Source organism: Bombina bombina, chromosome 6 (assembly GCF_027579735.1).
Source record: "Bombina bombina isolate aBomBom1 chromosome 6, aBomBom1.pri, whole genome shotgun sequence".
Lineage (NCBI taxonomy): Eukaryota > Metazoa > Chordata > Amphibia > Anura > Bombinatoridae > Bombina > Bombina bombina.
This window is the reverse complement of record NC_069504.1, coordinates 469,623,190-469,647,198: the sequence shown is the minus strand read 5'-3', so window position 1 is coordinate 469,647,198 and position 24,009 is coordinate 469,623,190. Positions and strand designations below refer to the sequence as shown.

Genomic DNA, 24,009 nt, shown 5'->3' with positions numbered 1-24,009 from the left:
ACATTGGGTGAGTCAAGTGACAGGTGCCATACATGTGCAGCCACCAATCACCAGCTAGCTCCAAGTAGTGCATGACTGCTCCTGAGCCTACCTAGTTATGTTTTTCAACAAATGATACAAAGAGTATGAAGCAAATTACATAAGTCATTTGGAAAGATGCTCTATCTAAATCATGAAATACAAATTTTGGTCTTCATGCCCCTTTATGCCCTGATATAAAGCCAGCTTGTTATAGGGATATTTTGGATCATATCTACATGATAGTATGGGAACTCATTGCAGGGTAGCAAATGCTGCTGCCAGAGTATGCTAGAGAATATGGCATGATAACAAGTCTTTCTCTTCTAATGTGTGTGCCTAGATTTAGAGGTTAAAAATCAGATCACGTCTGTCCAGCTTCACTCATGACAAATTGGGTTGTAGGAAGGAAGTGGTACATGAGAGGAAATATACTGCTGCGTACTCTGCACCATCATCTCATATCTAGGAGAGAATAATCCTTTGAGTGCTAAGCACTTTCCCACCTGGGTGCTAAGATTTTTTTAAAAATGTTTTTGAATTTTTTTTTGAACAATGGTGGGTCTTGGGGGTCTGTAGCTGCTTAGATGCCTGAGATACAGGCTTCTAAGCAGCATGCCCCCTGCTCCTAAACATTAAGTATAAATAAAGTTGCGCAGTGACGTCATCACGTTATTGTGCGTGACGTCACCATGCAGAACGGGAAGCCCCGGCGATGTCTGTCACTCTACAGGCACGATCGCCGGGGTAGGAGCGGGTGGGAGATCTCCCTCAAGGTGGGAGAGTGCTAGCGATGGCTCTGAGCCGTCGTTAGCACCAGAGTGGGAAACTCTGCGACGGCTCAGAGCCGTCGTTAGCACTCAAGGGATTAAAGGGACACTGAATCCAATTTTTTTTCTTTCGTGATTCAGATAGAGCATGCAATTTTAAGCAACTTTCTAATTTACTCCAATTATCAATTTTTCGTTCTCTTGCTATCTTTATTTGAAAAAGGCATCTAAGCTATTTTTTTGCTCAGAACACTGGACAGCACTTGTTTAGTGGTGGGTGAATTTATCCACCAATCAGCAAGAACAACCCAGGTTGTTCACCAAAAATGGGCCGGCATCTAAACTTACATTCTTGCTTTTCAAATAAAGATACCAAGTGAATGAAGAAAATTTGATAGTTGGAATAAATTAGAAAGTTGCTTAAAATTGCATGCTCTATCTGAATCACGAAAGAAAAACATTGGGTTCAGTGTCCCTTTAAAGAAACATCTTTGTTCTGAATATGGTTATAATTGCCAAATTATTGTTTGTTATTAATGCACTGATGTGTGACTTGTTTAGTATGTATTCAATTTAGCTGGTTGGTCACTTGATAGGATTTACTATTCATTTTTTGTAGATAAACTCAGACATGGAGTCACTAGAAATTATATTATTCCAGTTGTAATAAATGTTTACCAGGCTGCAAACATATGGTGCACCACACCAAAAAATAAATAAAAAATATACATTTACATGATGGAAAAGCCGATCATTAGGAAAACCCTTGATTTAAAGGGACAGCCAACACCAGAATTTGTGTTGTTTAAAAAGAAAGATAATCCATTCATTACCCATTCCACAGTTTTGCATAACCAACACAGTTATAATACATGTTTTACCTCTGTAATTACTTTGTATCTCTGCCTCTGCAAACTGCCCCCTTATTTCAGTTCTTTTTACAGACTTCTATTTTAGCCAATCAGTGCTCACTGCTCACTCCTAGGTCACTTCACGTGCATGAGCTCAATTTTATCTATATGAAACACCAGAACTAATGCACTCTAGTGGTAAAAATGCATTCAGAATAGAGGTAGTTGTTAAAGGGACAGTATACACTCATTTTCATATAACTGCATGTAATAGACACTACTATAAAGAATAAGATGCACAAATACTGATATAAAAATCCAGTACAAAACTGTTTAAAAACTTACTTAGAAGCTCTAAGTTTAGTTCTGTTGAAAAGGCATCTGGAAAGCCCACTGCAAGTGGGAAATAAGACACTCCCCCCTCCCCCTTCTTTTGCATATGAAAAGACCCTTTACACAAACAGGAGCAAGCTGGAGAAGGTAGCTGACGGTATTCTCATAAAACTTTGGGGCTTGGTTAGGAGTCTGAAAATCAGAGCAATGTTATTTAAAAATAAGCAAAACTATACATTTTTTAAAAACAAACAAACCTGTATGGGCTATATAAATAGATCATCTACAAAACATTTATGCAAAGAAACAAATGAGTGTATAATGTCCCTTTAAGGTCTAAGAAATTAGCATATGAACCTCCTAGGTTTAGCTTTCAACTAAGAATACCAAGAGAACAAAGCAAAATTGGTGTTAAAAGTAAATTGGGAAGTTATTTAAAATGACATGCCCTAGTTAAATCATGAAAGTTTTTTTGGACTTGACTGTCCCCTTTAAAGGGAAACTAAACCCAAACATTTTCTGTCATGATTCAGGTAGGGAATACGATTTTTAAACAACATTCCTTTACTTCTATTATCTAAATGTCTTCATTCTTAAGATATCCTTTGTTGAAAAAATAGCAGTGCAGATGGTTGAGCCAATCGCATGAGGCATCTATGTGCAGCCACCAATCGGCAGCTACTGAGCCTTTCTAGATATGATTTTTCAGGAAAGGGTATCACGAGAATGAAGCAAATTAAATAATATAAGTAAATTCTAAAGTTGTGTAAAATTGCATGTTCTTTCTAAATCATGAAAAAGAAAATGTGGGTTTCATGTCCCTTTACGTTATAATAGTTAAAGGCAAAGGAGCGGTCGACTGTTTCTAGATCACAAGGATAATGATCTGTCAGTGTGTGCGCCAGAGATTTCTTTTTGCATTTTTATGAAATAGATTTTGAGGTGGAGTTAAACCATTGACACATTTGATAGTTTTAAACATTGTGACTAAGCACCATGCAGTTGTCACTTGAAGCTTTACCAGCTATAAAAGATATGATGACAGGACATTGATGGTCTTGATATCTATCATATGATTGTTAATACAAGGGTAGGCTTTGCCTGTTTTATATAATCATGTTAATCCTTTGCAATCATAGGTAACGGAACAGCTGGCAAAAGTGCAAGGAGTATCCAAACTGTTTGTAGCTCAGGATGAGGCATACAAAGGATTTCTTCCTGGTGAGGAGGTTTTATGGGAAATACACAGCATTGTCTTCCCTCCCTGTCTGCCTCTGTCTTTCACTGTTATTTATCTCTTCTAAATTCCATTCTTTATCGTTACTGCTCCATCCTTCATTTACATGTTTCAGTCTACACTCTGTATTGTTTCCCAGTCCCATAATGTGGTCTATTATAATTAAAGGGGTATTAAATTTAAAAAATCTATTTTCTAAAAAATATATTACAAAACTCTCCATTAAATGTCTTGGAAATTAATTTTAGAATATAAAATAGAGCATAGATTTTATGATCCTAATTTTCCAAGCTCTGTAGAGTGCTGTCTAAAGTGCCCAGAATACAAATAATAATCTCACTGGAGAAAAAGCTTGCAGCTGTTGTTGGGTACCTTGTTGCTTTGCTGGTGAGGCCTCTGATGATGGTAGATATTCTCTTTTTTCTCAGAGGAGCTGACTCCATTGATTCTGGAAGCCCAGAAGCGGTTCAGTTTCACTCACATCTGTGCTGGAGCATCTGCCTTCGGGAAGGTGAGTGATTTAGAATTGTCTATAAGTGCAGACTTGACATAGTCTATTAAACCTACCCTAAATACTTTTTAAAATTTTTTTAATTAAATATTTTTTACAGTTACTGAGCCTTTTAACTATTCTAAAGCCTCAAGGAATGAATGTTTTACAGTGGTTCTTATTCATTATTAACATATGTGACTACACTTCTTTGACTCCCCTGGTGACTTGTTTTTTGACAAGTAAACACTTTACTATAGCTTCTGCTCCTATACGTGGCTGTAATATTAATGCAAATTTGGGTGATTCCTATCTGTTGGTACAGAGATTTGATTCAGGTGCAGTCAAGTGTTTTGCTTCTTCCTTCCCCAATTACATGTTGAAAATAAATGTATCTCAATATGTAAATACAAAAAGTGATACATAGTAGTAATATTCCATCTGCCTTCATTAACTTAGGCTGCGGTTTTGATAATCCCTTTTATTTAATAATGTATCATCCTGAATGTGTCCAGCTAGCTCCCAGTAGTACATTGCTGCTCCTGAGCCTACCTTGGTTTACTCTTCAACAATTCTACCAAGAAGAATGAAGTATATTCTATCTGAATCATGACCGTCATGACAAAGTTTAAATACCTCAAACTTTTTCAAAAGTCTCAAAGTAAATCCTTATTTAAAATGTAGCTCAGATATTTGCAAGAATAAGCCAATGTTATCTTTGGAATCTGATTTAAATTATATATAATTGTTATTATAATACATTTCTGTTGTGTTGCTATAGAAATATCAGTCAAGGTTTTTAAAACAAATTTAGCATTCTTTTTACCGCAATTATTTTTCAGTGGCCAAACACCATCTACCATTTTCCTTATATGGAAGGAGCCAATATAGGCTTGAGTCTGCAGACAACAAGGATAGCCAATGTAACTATAAAGTGCATTGTTTTGCAGTTGTTAACAGTTAAAGCCAATAAGGGAAAAACATAAAGCAGTGTTAGCCTTGAGAAGTCAGCAGGGTGCATTTCCAGCTCTGCTAATTAGAAAATCCACAGTTTTCAGAGCTATATTACATTGAAAGGGGCAAAATAAATAATGAAAGTATATTGCAAATTTTATTACACATAACTGTTTACACATAAGTTGTTGTCCCTTTAACCTTATAACGCTGTAACGACGACGTATTCCGTCCAAATTTTTCTGGGCTTTAACGCCGATGGACAGAATACAAGAGTCAATTTTTTTTTATTTTTTTTATGGTTCAAACCAGACTGCTGATGTGACATGGGGAACACACACATTCAGTCCTAATACTGTCACAGTCAAAAGTACTCTGCTTATATATATATATTTTTTTTAAAACTGTGCCAGTCCGTGCCGGTGTCATGTGACATGCCAAGCTATTGCCATGTGCTGTTTTAGATGTGCACTGTGCAGCACTGAATGCAAAGCCCTAACTCGGCATCCAGCCATTTCCACTGCATCAGAAAAGGTCCTACTGGGGTTACCACTGTTACCAGGTAACTTCTCTCGTTGTTTGGATTGTTTCTGGGTAGGGCTGACTGTAGGCGCATGCAGCTGGAGCGGCAGGCACGTGAGGATTTGAGCATCTGAGCATCTCTCTTCAGTCTTGAGGCTGTGTGACTCATCTCACACTGTATCCATGCAGCCTTGGACAGACAGCATTCAGTCTACTGGTCCCCTTAGCCCTGCTCTTTCTGCTGTGGCCCTAAGATCAACTAACTGAAGTTTGTTAGGGGAACAGTGCTTTTGTAGAAAGGTTTCAGTGGGAAGAATAAGTGAGTGCACACACGCCCCTCCCCATGCAGCATTGTCTAGTACAGGGTGAGAGGGAATTTGTTCCTAGCAAAGAAGTGACATGTGCTGCTGTGGCTGATGTATAGTGTCATGCTGATACTTCACACATTAATGTAAGGTTTATTTTTATAGTTTTTATTTTCTCTCTGTCTCAGATTTTACAGCTTCCCATAGTAGTTCTGCTGTTCCAGTCAGTAAACTTATATTTGTCTGCACCTCCATGCTTCCTCCTCAGTCTTTACCTTGCTTTGCTCCTGTTGGCTGCCCTAAATCTCTTTAACCAGCAAACCTCACACCATAATCACATTCAAAAGAATATTAAATGAATCCACAGTGGAGGAATTTATATATATATATTTATTTACTTATTAGTACTGCTTAGGTCCAGTTTCACATATTGCAATTTATTTCATTTTTTTTACAATGATTAGCCCAGCAGTGGATGATCCACCACTGGGCTAATAATAATAAAAAAAAAAAATTTGATTTAGTTGTTTTTTGGGATGTTGGGGTGGAGAGCGAAATTGCATGGGTTGGGAGGGGGGCCCAAGAACATTTTTGCCCAGGGTCCAGTCAATATTAAAGACGGCCCTGTACATCGGAACAGTTGTTCCGATGTAGACACTTTAACCCCTGCAGGAAAGAGTTAAACAAAATTTCTTGGCCATATTGATATATTGTATTATAAAACTACTTTTACCTGTTTATCCCAATACTTTTGACATTTTTATACCCAGGATACTATAAAACTTATTTGGATGTTAAGTATGTAATAAAATTGTACTACATGGGTAAATATTGTTGAGATTTGCTTTATTTTTGTTTTTAGTTCCTTAAAGGGACAGTCTACACCATAATTATTGTTAAAAATAAATAAATAGATAATACCTTTATTACCATTCCCCAGTATTGCATAACCAACACGATTATATTAATAAACGTTTTACCTCTGTGATTACCTAGTATCTAAGTCTCTGCAGACTGCCACCTTATTTTAGTTCTTTTGACAGACTTGCATTTTAGCCAATCAGTGTCCTCTCATAAGTAACTCCACAGGCGTGAGCACAATGTAATCTATATGGAACACTTGAACTAACACCCTCTAGCTGTTGAAGACGGTAAAATACATTCATATAAGAGTTGGCCTTCAAGGGTTTAGAAATTAGCATATGAGCCTACCTAGGTTTAGCTTTCAACAAAGAATACCAATAGAACAATTGTTTAAAATTACATGCCCTATCTGAATCATGAAAGTTTAATTTTGACTAGACTGTCCCTTTTTAAGTATCATTCACCAAACTTTCTTCCTTTTTCTTACTGCATTTTAACAAAGATGTTATGTGGTAGAAAGGGACCTGAAATGGTAAGGTTTCTGTTTAGCTACATTAAAGGGTTGATTTAGTGAGAGCTACTGCAAAAATACTCCATATTTAAAACCATGTGGTCTGCATAAATCGTATTGTTCTCATACAAGTTACATATACATTTCTGCAAACCAGAGTACAAAATCAAAAAGAAAGGATGAGCATAACATCTGGGTTGTCCATAAGTTTGTCATAGAAAAGCTTTATTGTACACATCTAACCAAAAATTGAGCACTATACTTGTCCTTGTACATTCTTCTAGAATCTCCTGCCCAGAGTAGCAGCAAAGCTGGATGTAGCCTCAGTGTCTGATGTCATAGATATCAAATCCCCTGATACCTTTGTGAGGACAATCTACGCCGGTAAGTAACATATTTTTAGACTTTATCATTCACCTGAAAGTTTAACAGGTAAACGGTTGTTTGTATCTCGTTGTTATATAAACTGGAATCCGTGCCCTTTAATGTGCACAGTTGGAATTTTAGTGCAATATTGAGAAGTGATTGCAGCTCGTTTTCTATGTATTTGCATGCATAACGTGCACTTCTATAAGAGACTTAGCAGGGAACATTCCTATTTTTCAAAGTGAAATAGTTCCAGGGTGAGCAATGGTATCATAATGAATTTTTGTTTACCAATTTAAATATGTTTACTATGATGCTATGTTACACAATAGATTAGTGTTTTTGTGAGATTTTTAGAGATTTTATTTTTTTGTGTGTGTGATAATTTAGACCGGTTTTCTTTTGTGTGATTCAACACCCAATATCTTCGGCACTTATTCCAGTTTTATGTAACTATATGTTTATATACCAGTTACTGCCTCCCCCTTCTAGTTGCACGTATACAGTGTATCTTAACCCTGTAACAAATTGAAATCACGCAATCGTTCATGCGATCGTGTGATTTCAATGATGGGATCAAGTCAGGGGGGGGTCGCAAGAGCAAATCTTTATGTCCTTTCCGCTTGCACTTTTGGCGTTTCTCCAACGGAGGGTTCCCAGTATACCTTGCTCCCCTATTTAGTACCCCATCTCTTCCACTGCTACTCTGGTTGGCACTGAACTTGTGGGAGGTCTGGATATATTACCTGGGATGAAACTTATGTCCATGCTCAACTCTGTTTCCCAGCGATAGCAGATTTTTTTTTACAAGTAGATAAGGAGCACCGTGACCAGGATAAAACAAAACTTTTATTCACAAATTTGGTTAAAACGAACAATGGTTTCCATATCCGCATAAAAGGTAGAAGTAGGTGGTGAGACCCTCCGTAATGCACAGATGCGTTTCAGGAATTATATTTTATTTTAATTTTTTTATTGGTAATTAATTCTTCTTAAAATAGCTGTCAAATCTGTTGCTAGGCAACAACATGCACTCTCTTCTACAGTGCATCAGCAGAGGCCAAAAGAAAATCACTGTTTTACACACACTCAGTAGATCCTGTGACAGGATGCACAGGGAAAACTTAGCAGCTCTCTTTGCATTCTGCAGGCAGCGACTTAACTGGGAACTTCAAAGTGCTTGTTTAGCTTAAAAACAGGTAAATTGTTTATTTTTGCTTTCATGCATTTTTTATGTTAGTTCAAACACTGTTTTATTTTCCTTTTAATATTGCCTTACATTTTAGCTGGGTGGTCAGTGAAATCAGCCTTGTGCTGTGCCCATTAAATAGGTCCTGGGGAGAACACTGCTGTGTATTTACTAATATGATAGTATCTAAGATGATATATTTATTTTTTTGCTACAAATTGTAAACATATGTGCAATAAGTACTTTAACCTTTTAACGACGTTGTATTCTGACCAAATTTTGCTGGGCTTTAGTGCCGATGGACGGAATACAACGTCCTAACAGCTTGGCTTTCTTGAAGCCACTGGCGCTTCCCTGATGGGATCGCGGTCTGGAGGGCGTGCCTAGCATCATAGGGACACCGCCCTGACACAATCCCATCATTTAAATCTCGTGATCATGTGCACGATCGCAAGATTTCAAATTGTTTACATCGGAACAGTTGTTCTGATGTAGACATGTTAACCCCGGCATGAAAGGGTTAATTACTTTTATTGTTTTGGGGTAGTTTGTTGTGAATATGCATCACGTGAGTATTTTAGGATCATCTAGGCTTATGTGAGTTTTTTTTGGCTTAGGCTGTTGTGTGTGTGTGTGTGTGTGTGTGTGTGTGTTATTTTGTGTTTTTTTTTTTTTTTTTTTTTTTTTTTTTTTAAGAAGTATTCAAGAAGTTGTGTTTATTGAGTTATGTCCTTTTAACACTAATCAATGTGATTTCTTAAAATGTAATAAATCTGCATACCTAATACCACTCGGCTGGTAAAATTCTCTGTGGAGAACACTGGGACTATTTATTTAATGTTGCAGCGATATGTTCTAGTGCTGTATTGTCGATATGTTTAATGGAACGCAGAAATGTGCCTTCCACTGAAGTGCAGGTAAATGCACCTTTGACATGGAAGGGGGTTAGTGTTCTGTTATGCTATATTTTAAGGCAATATTTGCACTGCTAGGTTTGTTCTGAAGAATTGGATCACAAAGTCCCCAAAACATCCAGCTTGTGTATGCCAAAGGGGGCAAAAAAGTTCCCCTATTTTTAAGATTATTTGATACTGGGCTTTAATTTGTTAAAGTTTACAATCACTTTAATAAGTTTAAATCATTTTAACGTGCATAGACACAAATAATTTCACATCAATTGAATAAAATGTGTTATCTTAATAATGCAACTCATCTGAGTGAAACAAAATATTGTTACAATGGTATTTTATATTTGCTTACTATATCATCTTGTACCCTTAAGTTCACTTATTAGAGTAGTCAGAGGTATATTTCTTATTATAAAATACTGAGTAGTTCTGTTCATTGAAACCATTTGAATAAACCGTATTCATTAAGTATATCCACCTGGTCTCGGCTCTTTATACAGCATTCTCTGCTACCACCTCTTTATCCTATGAATATCTCTTGAATTCCATAACATTTTTAGCTCATGTTTTGGATCTGGGATATTGATAAAAGTGATGCGCTTTTCGATATTGTGCAGATGTTCAAGTGTTCTTGTGTGTAGTTTCCATGTTGTCATACCCATATAGATTTTTGGACAATTGCACTTGAGCGTAAATTACTACTGTGATGTTACAGCTAATATATGATGTGATCACATGATTCTTCCCAAATCTATCTCTGACAGATTTCTTTTTAATTATATTGTTGCACGTGGAACAACTGCCACATGTATAGGATTCTGTCTGATGTTTTGTTTTCTTTCTTTTTCGTAAAATGGCTGGGGCTTAAGATGTTTCTCTTAGATTTCTGGTTCTTCTGTAACATATTTCAACTTTATCACCTGTTAGTATTGGATCAGACTGTAATATATAACGATTCTCTTTGATGATGTTTATTATCGGTTTGAGGACTGTAAGTTAATATCAATCTGGTTTTATTGTCTTTGGGTTTGATCTTGGTTTTTCTTTCTTGTTTTCTAGCTTTCTGAATAGATATTTTTCAGTACAATCTTTGTTTAAGCCTTTCTTCTAATTCCAATGCTCTTTTCTGGAAAGATTCATCATCCGAACAGTTTCGTTTTAATCTTAGGACTTCTTCTAGGTAGTGATCTGGATGTATTTGGTGCATGGGCACTGGTTGAGTGGAGTATGTTATTGGTTGCAGTTTCTTCCCTATATAAATCAGTCCCTAGTGAACAGTCTCCCTTTTTACAGATCCTTAGATTTAGAAATGTAATATCAGTCTGACTTTTTTTGTTATGTTGATTTGATATTTAGGTGATTGTCATTCAAAATTTTCAGAAAATTATCTCGCTCTTCCTCTGAGCCTTCCCAAAGGAACAGGATGTCATCTGTGTAGCGTAACCATAAGGGGATGTTGGTGGTATAATGATCATATTCATCTGAAAACAGTTTTTTTGCTCCCTCCACCCCAAAACAGATTAGGGTATGTAGGGGCACAAGCTGTCCCCATGGCAGTGCCTTATATCTGTAAATAAAATTTGTTATTAAAGGTGAAATAGTTTTTGGTTTACAGAAACCTCAATAATTCAGTGTTGAAGTTGTTGTGGTCAGGACTTTCTTCAGTAGACCTGTTCATAAAATATTGTACTGCAGTTATACCGTGATCATGGTGAATAATGGTATATAGAGCTTCTGCATCTGCTGTGACTACCATGTTGATGTAGAGGTGTGAACCTTAATCTGTTCTAGCACTTCCATTGTATCTCTGACATATGATGGAAATTGAGTTAAATCTCTTAATCTTATCAATACATTGACTGGCTCTTGCAGTCACACTTTCATTTCTGGAAACAATGGGGCGGCCTTGAGGTTGTTTACTGTTTTTTGGGAATCAAGTAGAAGGTAGCAGATTTGGGATGAGTTTTATTTAAAAATGTAAAATTTAACAAGAACTATAAAAATGTCTCTATAGGGGGCGCTTAACGATAGGATAACATAAAACATAAGGTGAAAAAGTATATACAGATAATGATACACAACAATAACCTTAGTCACAGGATAAACTGGACTCCCATATATTGTCAGTTCATCAGGGGTTAAAGTTCCTGTAGCAATTTCAGAGTCACAATGGCTGCACTCCTCTTCACACAAATGTAGTGGAATAAAACTGCATCTGGCAAATATGAGAGGTGCCTCATGTGTGTATCAGTCACCATATAGACAAATCAGATAGATAATCTCAAACACAGCATACTCACATTTCCATAGAGCACCCTTATGTGCTAGTAGACGCAGGCTGGCAGTATAAAGATGTGTCCACTCACCTCCTCCCGACAGCTGCACGTAGTCCAGGGACAGTGATGAACTAAACGACAGGCCCAGCACAAATGTGCACCTGGCAATTAGGGCTTGTAAGCACTGTTTGTAGTTTAAAAACTGATTTATTAAAACCATATAAAATACAAACAATACAGTGTTAAAAACTGGTGGGTATACAAAGTCTGTACCCCCAGATGTGCAACATGTGTCTCAGCAGTTACTCTGTTTCCTCTGTATTGAAATAACAGAGAACTGTACCAAGTGCTGCGGACATTTTTAGCTTTTTGCATAACCTACACTAGTGGGAGCTGGTTGCTGATTGGTGCCTGCACACATTTGTCTCTTGTGATTGGCTAACTAGATGTTTTCAGCTAACTGCCAGTAGTGTAATGCTATTCCTTCAGCAAAGGATAACAAGAGAATGAAGCAAATTTGATAAGCGGTAAATTGGAAAGTTGTTTAAAATTGTATGTTCTATTCAAATAATTAAAAGAAAATTTGGGGGTTTCATGTTATTTTAATGCGTAATTTGCCCCATGTAAAATGCAAATGTAATAGATTACTTGAAGAGGGAAAAAAGTACTACCAAAAAAAGACAAAAACCCGAGCGGTTTTAAATGATAAATCATGAGAACTTCCTTTATTCGTGTGGAGAAATTCATCTTAATCCGCCCAGCTCGCCTTCCAAACAGCGCAAATTATCTTTCTCTGTTGTAGCACCGGCCCGGTGTCAGTTATACTCCTGTGTGAGGTCAAATGAAAAAAACTGCTGGTGAGCAAATAAGAAGAGCCATACACTTGTAAGGTACAGATACCTGGAGTATAATGGGGGTGTTCCATGAGTCTAGCTTTGACTATGTGCTTAACCCCTGTGAAAGGACTTTGTTTAATTACTTATGAAATGGGCATTATATTTTTACTCTAGAATGTCCTTTTAGGATACACTTATGTTTTTAGGGTTTTTGGTTATATGAAGGTATATCATTTTTGTTTTGGTTACTAGAAATTTAGCGTTTCCTCCATGGCCTTCCAAGTGTCATTGAATTTCACTGTGGCCTCTCTATTTTAAAAGGTGTGGTGTGTGTGTGTTTGTTTTTGGTTTTAGGGAAAAAATGCAAAGTAAATATGAAGCACAGAACAAAAACTGAAATAATACAGCGGTAACATATGTTATATGCCTCACAGATTACAAATAAATCGTCTGTAACACAGATAAGCTCACTCTTGGACTTCACAAGCCATAATATATGTAACAAACTATCAGAAGGAATATGTATATGAAAAGACCACTGTTGAAATGTATCCTTATAACAGGTCAAATAATTTTACATACAACTTGTGTCACAACTAGACACCTAATTCTATTCAAATTCATCTTTGAAGCGGAGTAGCAAAGATAACCTTGACCAGATGTTCATGGTCTGTTTTACATGAGAAGAAATTGCTGTTAAAATCACATATAGATACAGATTTATTAATAGAAAATGTTTGGACACAAATATTAGATGTTGTTTTTGTGGTTTCCCATCCCCCATGTAGATGAATTTTTTTGCTTGCATTCATTTGCACTAAGTAATATCCAGTGATTTCTTCTCCACATGTCCTGTTAAATATTAATACTTCCTGCTGATGTGGGAGCTCGTCACAACAACATACAATCCATGTCCTCAGGATGAGAAATCCCACAGGGACCACATGACACATTATCTGGCTCCTGCATTGAATAGTTAATTACTGTTGGATAGGTGCCATAAAGGGCTTCTTTCACTCTGTTAACCCCTTAAGCCAAATGGACATAGCTACTACGTCATGCCGTACATTGCCTCAAGTTATCCTATTGGCGTAGCTACGTCCTCCACTTCTCTTCAAATTGTAACAACAATGTAAGTTATCAATGTTAAAACACAACTGCAGAGCAGCAGACAACTCCTAAGTGTAGCAAAAGGCTGACATTGCCTGGTTACACTGGAATGTATTATAGTAAATTTATAGTAAAGTTGGCACTAGTATTTTTCCTATTTATCTTGCAGTACCCCAATTTTTTTGTCCATCTTTATACCACATATGACCCATATAATATATTGAGGATACTCCGCTTCCAAATCCTCATATTTCGCCAAATCGAAGAATAAGAACCAGTCACCTTTATCTGTCTTTGGCCACCGTTTACCTTATGACAACATTCACTCTATTTAACAGTCTTTTAGGTCTAAGTAGTGGGTTGGTAGCTGTGTCACCACTACCATGATGTAAGTCTCTGTAGGTTTATGGTTGTGTGATCACTACAATGTCTCAAGTCACTTTAAAACATGTTGTGTGTCTTTTTTATAGGTTGCACTGGTGATGTATTCTTGATTACAAAGTGTCCCAGATACATTGATGAATGACATATCTATGGAGTGGCCAGAGACTATTAATTGACCTGTGTTTACCATGGGGCTGGTGGTCTCTGAATTTTTTTTTTTAGGGTTATTGGTGACCACTGAGGTTGGTGATTTATCAGAGACCAGTGAAATGACCTGTGTTTGTTTGATCACTGAGGGATCTTGTTCATGGTGTGACCTTTTGGCTATAGAGGGACTGTAGGTCACTTGGTGACCACTGACTCCTGAGTGACCTTTGACCACTAAATGACCAGTGACTGGGTGACCAGGGACCCCTGAGTGACCAGTGATCACCCTGGAGTCAAAGTTTGTGGAAAAATGTGAATATATATATATATATATATTTATTTCATGGTCATATTTTGGCCAAATGGTGGCATGAAATATAACAAAATGGGCCTAGATCAATTCCTTGGGTTGTGTACTTTTAAAAATATAGCTTTGGTGGTCAATTTTGAGAATTCAGGCAGTTAAACCATACCAAATGGGTCCTGTACCCATTGTCATATGTCTAAAAATCTTCTTTGAGGTTCGTGCTGAGTAGCTGCAATTAGCGTCCTAATTACTAAAGCCAATGACATACCCATGCAAGTCTAGTAATTCTGTACATGGGAACCAAGAGAAGCTTTTACAACTGTTTGTGACTACACAAGTTGTGTGTAAATAATTGCTGTAAGAGCCAGTTTGTGAAAACGTTAAAGGTAGGGTTGCACCGATACCATTTTTTTTTTATGACCGAGTACAGGTATACCTCACTTTACAGCGATTCGCTAATACAGCGCTCTGTGGAGCTGAAGTTCAGCCTCCAAGGATTTTGAAACAGTGCCTTAATCATTGTGAGATTTCAAGAAAAGTGACTGGCACCATTTTGTTATGCTTAGTTCACTCTGTTTACAGCATTACAGTGCAATCTGTGTCTCAGTGCTATAATCTGGCAAATTTTACTACAGTAATTGTCACTATTTTACAGGTACAGTATTTATTGAATACTTATTGAATACTGTGCTGTGCTAGTGTTAAACTAAACTTAGCACTACTGCACCCCTAATATATGTTAGTTCAAACATTTTTTAAAGTTTTTAAACACTGGCAAGTGAATAAAAAGCTAAAACTGCCTTGTTTCACTTTAAGGCGGTTTTCACTTTACAGCGGGGCTCCGGTCCCTAACCCGCTGTATGAGCGGGGTATACCTGTACAAGTACCGATACTTGTTTTCAAATACTCGCCGATACCAATTACCGATACTTTTTTTTTTTTATGTGACAGTTTACCAAGCACAATAAAGACTAATTATTTAAGATTCCTTCTTTATAATTATAAAGGACTGTAACTCAAAAGGCATTATGAAATAATAAAACAGTTTTATTTGTCACAAAGTTCACAGAACATGTTTATAAATAAAAAATATTACAATAAAATGTTAAATTTAAAGGGGTGATGCAATTGGGTTGTAGGGCTGTTATATAACATCAATCTGACATTTGTATTTAATACAAAGTAATATAATAATTTAATTCTGAAAAAATATTGGGGAAGGAGTGTCCCAGTAAACCCCTATGAGAAAAATGTGACGTGCATTCTACTGACTCAATGGAAATAGGGCTTGTCTTCATATTTTTCCAGGGCTGCTTTTTATTCCCAGTCCAGCCCTGGCTATAGATGTTCCTCAGAGTACAGTATGTTTTGAACATAATTGTGCAAGATGAGAACTAGCAGTAAAAAAGGCAATCTAGCAATTAGAATAATTTTTCAAAAGTTAGTGGCAAGTTAAAAGCATCTCTGCATGTTCAGCTATAAGTCTGTTTTTGCTATAAGTAAGGAGGTTCGACTCTAAGTTGAACAGTCTTTCACTTTCCACACTACTGCATGGGGTAGAAAGATATTTTTGGGCCATTTTAGCCAGAGATGGAAATCTGTTTATTAACTGCCCAGTACTTCAGGGGTTTGTCTGAACGAGGTACAGTGATCTCTCCTACAATAATACAAATAACAGCAATTTTTATTGGCAGAACAGTAGTAAACAATTTTTAGTTTAGTCTCCACTCCAGTTTAAAATGAAATGGGAACATGCAGTTTGAAAAAAAACGCCACAAGATAGCATATGGGTAGGAAGTGGAGGTATCGGTTTATTTGCACGAGTACAAGTACTCATGCAAATACTTGGTATTGGTACCGATACTAGTATCGGTGCAACCATAGTTAAAGGGACAAACACTAAATAAATGCTAGATAGAATGAAACCTTCACAGAAAAGATTAGTCTGAGAATAACATGTAGATGTAGTTTTTAAAGTTGCATACGCTGTTTAAACACTGAAAAATAAGTGTAAAGATTTAGTGTATATAAATCAATGGGAGCTGCCATATTGTAACTTGGGTTACCTTCTCTGCTGTGGCCAAGTAGGGACAGTTATAAATAGGTCAGTTGAGTGTTCAGCCAATGGCTGTGTGGAATATAACAGAAACTGAAAAGCTCACAATTTCAGAATGGAATTAAAAGAAAGGGGACAAAATAAATAATGAAAATACATTGCAGTTTTTTTTAATATATACAATTTATCATTTTATATTACCATCTCAAAGTGTTTAATGCCCCATTTTAATGATTTTTGTTTATATGATCGCATTTGGCACACATCTGACTGCCAACTGGTCACATAGAATAGGCCAAATATAGTTAGTTTTGGGGGCTAATTGTGAGAATTCCAGCCGTTATGCTGTTCCAAATGAGCCCTGCACCCTTTGCCATAACAGGTTTAAAAATGATCTTTCTGAAGTGTGGTGCACAGAAGCAAGTAGCAGCCCTCTGAACTGCAGTTTTAGAACATGGTATACATAGTTGGAGATAAAAACCTTGAAATTATCAAAAATAATGCTATATATGTGTGTGTGGTCTTAACTGAATCAGATGATGCCAATAAACACATTTTGAGATTTTTCTACAGTTGGGAAGCTACAGGGTTTTGGGAAACTTGATAATTAAAGGGGCAGTATACACCAATTTTCCTATAACTGCATGTAATAGATACTACTATAAAGAAGAATATGCACAGATGCTGATCCAAAAATCCAGTATAAAACCTTTTTAAAAACTTACTTAGAAGCTCCCAGCTTAGAACAGTTGATGAGATTAGGCTGAGACACCCAGTGAAATGGGCTGGTAAAACAAGAGCCAGACCCCCCCCCCCCCCATTACCTGCATATGAAAAGACTGATAACATAAACAGGAGCCTGCAGGAGTCTGTAAACGAGTGTATACATCTGACAATTTGGTGCTTTGTTAGGAGTCTGAAATAAACAAAAGTATACTTCTAAAAAAACTAAAAACTACCAGATGGGCTATATAAATGGATCTACAAAATATTTATGCAAAGAAAAATCTAGTGTACAATGTTCCTTTTTAAATTTTATAAAAGTGTTTTTGGTAACTATTGTTTTGGTAAATTTATAATTTGTTTTTAATTCTGTGAATAGCTAGTTGAAAACTGTAATCCACTGAAAGCTCTTTTGATGCCAAAAAATGATAAGTTTCATAGGTAAATCAAAAAAGCAAAGGCGCTTTTTCTGTTTAAATGGAGTGATGATAAAAATTCTCCGATCTTTTGAGAGCGTTTTCCCTCTAATATTCCCGGTCCTCAAAGGGACATTAAACACTAAATAAATGCCAGATAGAATGATGCATTCAAAGAAAAAAAAAATAGTATGAGATTAACATGTCGATTAAGTTTCATTAGTTATTTATATATTGACAAAATAAGTGTAAACTTTGTGTCCATAAAGCAGTGGGCGCTGTCATGTTGTAACTTAGGTTTCTTTCTGTGCTGTGGCCAATTAGGGACAGTTATAAATAGGTTACTAGAGTGTACCTCCTATGGCTGTGTAGAATGTGTTCTGCACTTCCATTTCTAACAGGAACGGAAAAGCTCACAATTTCAAAATGGATTACAGGAAGTGGGGGACAAAATAGATGGTAATATAATATGACAAATATATAAACTCTGCCATATACTTTCATTATTTGAGTATTTAATGTCCCTTTAAGGGGTTGAAACACCATATTATTTGGTATAGACTGAAATGTTATTGATAATTAGCCATTTTTGTAAAAAAAATTTTGGTTTTAAAATGTTTATTGAAAGCAAAACAATTACATAAAGTTAACATGCAAAACAAAATAAATTACATCTTCAAATCGTTTTACATCTGAATTATTAATGGGTATATACGATGGGAGGGATTGTGGAAACGGGAATAATCAGGTACTGTTACATTAGATAGAAGGATGAGCATATTATACAAGTCAACAAAAATTCCTTATTACTCCAATGACTTTTTGCAGAAGGTTCATCAATTCTGTGCATTCTGGGGGTTGTGTGCTTTTGTTTGTAAGTAAGATTCCCACATAGAGAGCATTTGAGCGTATATGTCTGTTTTTATTTTTCATGTAGTAGTATTCCTCTGAGAGTGTGCGATGACATTCTGATTGCCATTGTATTAGGGAGGGGATTTTATCTGACTTCCAATTCCTAGCTAGCATAATTTTAAAGCTGTTGCTTAAAATGTGAAATAATTTTTTAGATGGGGTGGGGAGTTTGTTCGGAATCTTATTAAAGAGCCACATACATGGGTCAAGGGGGATGGGAACACCTAAAATTTTGCTAGTTTCCTGCGATATCTCGTTCCATATTGGAGATATTTTACTACATTGCCACCAGATATGGGACATATGACTTTCAGTTGAACCACATCTCCAGCACTGTGCCGATTTTAGTTTATAATTTTTTTTTTTTACATCTCTCTGGAGTTAAATAGCATCTCTGTAGTATCTTTAGATTAAAGGGACACTGTACCCAAAATTTTTCTTTCATGATTCAGATTGAGCATGAAATTTTAAGCAACTTTCTCATTTACCCCTATTATCAAATTTTCTTCATTCTCTTGGTATCTTTATTTAAAATGCAAGAATGTAAGTTTAGATGCCGGCCCATTTTTGGTGAACAACTTGTGTGGTCCTTGCTGATTGGTGGATAAATTCATCCACCAATAAAAAATTGCTGTCCAGAGTACTGAACCCAAAAAAAAGCATACATACCTTCTTTTTCAAATAAAGATAGCAAGAGAACAAAGAAAAATTGATAATAGGAGTAAATTAGAAAGTTGCTTAAAATTGCATGCTCTTTCTGAATTACAAAACAAAATTTTTGGGTTCAGTGTCCCTTTAAGTTCAATGAATTTGCAGGAGACTGAGGTTTTTTTAATATTGGTAAAAGATAATTAGCCATTTTTTTTTAATCTTTTATTTATCAGAAATTTTTCCATACTTAAAATGAAAGAAAAGAAAAAAAAGGGAAAAAAAAGACAAAAACATAAATAAAACAAGCCGCAATAGAGGTGGCCAGCGCATTATTTTTGCAATGCCATATAAGTAGTTATGTCACAAAATAAAGCTATATAACAACTGTTTACAGTTCTAACATAAGCATTTGGAAAATAAACACATTTTCGAAATGTTTGCGTTTTTTAAAATGGCTGCCACACCATATGACCTATACTTTCAACATGAACAAATTTAACTCTAGGTGACAATATATGGTTTTACAGCAAATTTCACAGTTTTAACATAAGCGGTTGGAAAGAAAACACAGTTTCAACATTTTTGCGTAAACCAATATGGCTGCCACAGCTTGTGACTAATTCCTTCAACATGAACAACTGTGACTCTAGGTTACAATATAAGACTGTACAGCAAATTTCACAGTTCTTACATAAGCGGTTGCAGAGAAAATAGACTTTCGAAATTTTCGCGTAAACCAAGATGGCTGCCCGATCGTAAGATATACAGCCTCTATATTATGCACAATAGTGCTCACTATAGATGTCAATAAACATGGCAAAAATAAAGCATTTTTGTAAAACGGTTTTTGTTTTATTATGAATTTAAATATATCGTTAAGCAATTTTGAACAATTCAAAATGGCTGTCAAACCACATGACGTATCAACTTCTCTTGAACAAATCTGAATGTTAGTCATAAGATAACTCTATAAACAAAATTTCAAGTCTGTCCCATAAGCGGTTTCGGAGAAGAAGATTTTTATAGTTTTTAAAAATGGCGCATACGAAACAAACTAGCCGCCAAGCTATGCAATGTATGGCTTTCAAATTGCACATACTAATGCTCACTATAGACCTCTACAATTTGCAGAAGTTTCATGAAAATTTGCAAATGTTTTATTTCACGAAGGCGACTGCGCAATGCGAATTTTAACTGCAATATTGTCTTTAAGGGTTATGACTATGTGTAATCATGTGTCTATTACACTGTAATATTGTTAAATATTGTAAAACTAATGTATAAAGTGCAAAATTACGCAATTAAATGGCGATAGAAAGGTTAATGTCTCACAGCAGTCATGTTGATTATGGAAAAATCGCAAGTTTAACAATGTTGGTAGAGGACCTTGCAACGAGCATACGTGCAAAATTGCGCTTTATTGCACTAAGCAGTTTAAGAGAAGAAGATGTTTAAATATTTTCGCAAAATGGAAGATGGTTGCTACATCATGTGACTAAATCACTTCTGTGGAGCAATGGAAAATCTAGGTCATAGCATCACTAAGCACAGCAAGTTTCAAAGTTGCAACATAAGCAGTTCCAGAGCTAAAGATTATTAAGCAGTTCTCAAAATTTGTCGCAAAAAACAAAATGGCTGCGTAACCTTATGACCTATGAGTTCAATATTGCATGAGATGTAGCATTGCAATAGGCTGTACCAGCATACCTGATTTCAAGAGTTTAGCATAAGTAATTTGTGTTTTGTGAGCAATTGACTCAAAAGAGGAAGTATTGAATTACAAATAATTACGATAAACATAAAACTGATATTGCTGCCGCATCATGTGACTGATTCTCTCCTACTGAGCAATTGTGAATCTAGGTAACAATATAAGACTATACAGCAAATTTCACAGTTCTTACATAAGCGGTTGCAGAGAAAATAGACTTTCGAAATTTTCGCGTAAACCAAGATGGCTGCCCGATCGTAAGATATACAGCCTCCATATTACGCACAATAGTGCTCACTATAGATGTCAATAAACATGGCAAAAATAAAGCATTTTTGTAAAACGGTTTTTGTTTTATTATGAATTTAAATATATCGTTAAGCAATTTTGAACAATTCAAAATGGCTGCCAAACCACATGACGTATCAACTTCTCTTGAACAAATCTGAATGTTAGTCATAAGATAACTCTATAAACAAAATTTCAAGTCTGTCCCATAAGCGGTTTCGGAGAAGAAGATTTTTATAGTTTTTAAAAATGGCGCATACGAAACAAAATGGCCGCCAAGCTATGCAATGTATGGCTTTCAAATTGCACATACTAATGCTCACTATAGACCTCTACAATTTGCAGACGTTTCATGAAAATTTGCAAATGTTTTATTTCACGAAGGCGATTGCGCAATGTGAATTTTAACTGCAATATTGTCTTTAAGGGTTATGACTATGTGTAATCATGTGTCTATTACACTGTAATATTGTTAAATATTGTAAAACTAATGTATAAAGTGCAAAATTACGCAATTAAATGGCGATAAAAAGGTTAATGTCTCACAGCAGCCATGTTGATAATGGAAAAATCGCAGTTTGAACAAACTTGGTAGAGGACCTTGCAAGGAGCATATGTGCAAAATTGCGCGTCATTGCACTAAGCGGTTTAGGAGAAGAAGATGTTTGAATATTTTCGCAAAATGCAAGATGGCTGCCACATCATGTGACCTAGGCACTTCTCTTGAGCAATAGCAATTTCAGGTCATAGTAGCACTAAGCAGAGCGAGTTTCAAAGTTGTAACATAAGCAGTTCCAGAGCTAAAGATTTTTAAGCGTTTGTCGAAATTTGTCGCAAAAAGCAATATGGCTGCCAGAGCATGTGACCTATGAGTTCAATTTTGCATGAGATGTAGCACAGCAATAGGCTGTACCAGCATACCTGATTTTAAGAGCTTTGCAAAAACAGTTAAGCAGCTATGGGCAATTGAATACAAAGCTTGGCGGAATAAAAAGAATAATAATAATAATAAATATAGCTGCAAGCAGCAATAGAGGTGGCCAAGCGCATTGCCTATGCAATGGCATACAAGCAGCTAAGTCACAATATATAGCTATAAAGCAAGTTTTTGCAGTTCTAAGATAAACAGTTGGAAAGAAAACACATTTTTGAAATTATTGCGTTATTAAAGATGGCTGCCACACTATATGACCAATTCTTTCAGCATGAACAGATGTAACTCTAGGTCACATTATATGGTTATACAGCAAATTTCAAAGCTTTAACATAAGCGGTTGCAAAGAAAACACATTTTCAACGTTTTTGCGCTATTCAAGATGGCGGCCATACCATGTGACCAATACATTCAACATGAAAAGATGTAACTGTATGTCACAATATAAGTTTATACATAAAGTTTCACAGTTATAACATAAGTGGTTACAGAGAAAATAAATTTTCGAAATTTTCGCAAAAAACAAAATGGCTGCCAGAATATATGACTCTCCATATTAGGCATAATAGTTGCCACCATAGATGTCAATAAGCATGGCAAAAATAAAGCATAAACGGTTTTTGTTTTATTATTAATTTAAAAATATCGTTAAGCATTTTTGAACAATTTAAAATGGCTGCCAAACCACATGACGTACCAACTTCTCTTGAACAAATCTGAATGTTAGTCATAAGATAACTCTATAAACAAAATTTCAAGTCTGTGCCATAAGCGGTTTCGGAGAAGAAGATTTTTTTAGTTTTTAAAAACAGCGCATTCGAAACAAAATGGCCGCCAAGCTATGCAATGTATGGCTTTCAAATTGCACATACTAATGCTCACTATAGACCTCTACAATTTGCAGAAGTTTCATGAAAATTTGCAAATATTTTATTTCATGAAGGCGACTGCGCAGTGCGAATTTTAACTGCAATATTGCCTTTAGGGGTCTTAGCTGTGTGTAATCATGTGTCTGTTGCACTGTAATATAGTTAAATAGTGAAAATATAATGCATAAAGTGCAAGTTTACGCAATTAAACAACGATAAAAAGGCGAATCACTCATAGCAGCCATGTTGGTTATGGAAAATATGCAGTTTTAACAATCTTGTTAGATGAACTCGCAAAGTGTACATGTGCAAAATTGCGCTTTATTGCACTTAGCGGTTGCAGAGAAGAAGATGTTTAAAGATTTTCGCACATTTCAAAATGGCAGCCAGATCATGTGACCAAATCACTTCTCTTGAACAAACTTTATTCTAGGTCAGTACAGCAGTACACACAGCAAGTTTCACAGCTGTAACATAAGCGGTTCCGGAGAAGAAGATTTTCAAGCGTTTGTCAAAATTTGTCGCAAAAAACAATATGGCTGCTAGATCACATGACCTATGAGATTTATATTGCATAAGATTGTGCACAGCGTAGATCTCTAGCACTGTGCCAAGTTTCATGAGTTTTTGAGTTATGCTGTGGTTATTATAAACATTTGAAAAAAACGGCGGAAAAATAATAATAATAGTACAAGCAATAACAAATAATAATATAGCTGCAAGCAGCGATAGAGGTGGCCATGCGCATCAACATTGCAATGGTATACATGCAGCTAATTCACAATATAAAGCTTTATAGAAGTTTTTACAGTTCTAACATTAGCAGTTGGAAAGAAAACACATTTTCGAAATTTTTGCGTTTTTCAAGATGGCTGCCCCCCCATATGACCAATACTTTCATTACGATTAGATGTAACTCTAGGTGACAATATATGGTTATAAAACAAATTTCACAGCTTTAACATAAGCGGTTGGAAAGAAAACACATTTTCGAATTTTTCGCGTAAACCAATATGGCTGCCACAGCTTGTGACCAATTCCTTCAACATGAAAAACTTTGACTCTAGGTTA

General features: G+C 35.9%; 1 protein-coding gene across 1 annotated transcript in view; it reads left to right on the top strand.

Annotated features, from left to right (window-relative positions):
* The window catches only part of ETFA (electron transfer flavoprotein subunit alpha), a 135,157-nt gene that overhangs the window by 19,299 nt on the left and 91,849 nt on the right, over positions 1–24,009 (top strand). The window contains exons 3-5 of the mRNA XM_053717258.1: positions 3,112–3,193; positions 3,638–3,720; positions 7,140–7,239. Coding sequence (XP_053573233.1) covers positions 3,112–3,193; positions 3,638–3,720; positions 7,140–7,239 — 265 coding nt within the window. The remainder of the gene's footprint in view (positions 1–3,111; positions 3,194–3,637; positions 3,721–7,139; positions 7,240–24,009) is intronic.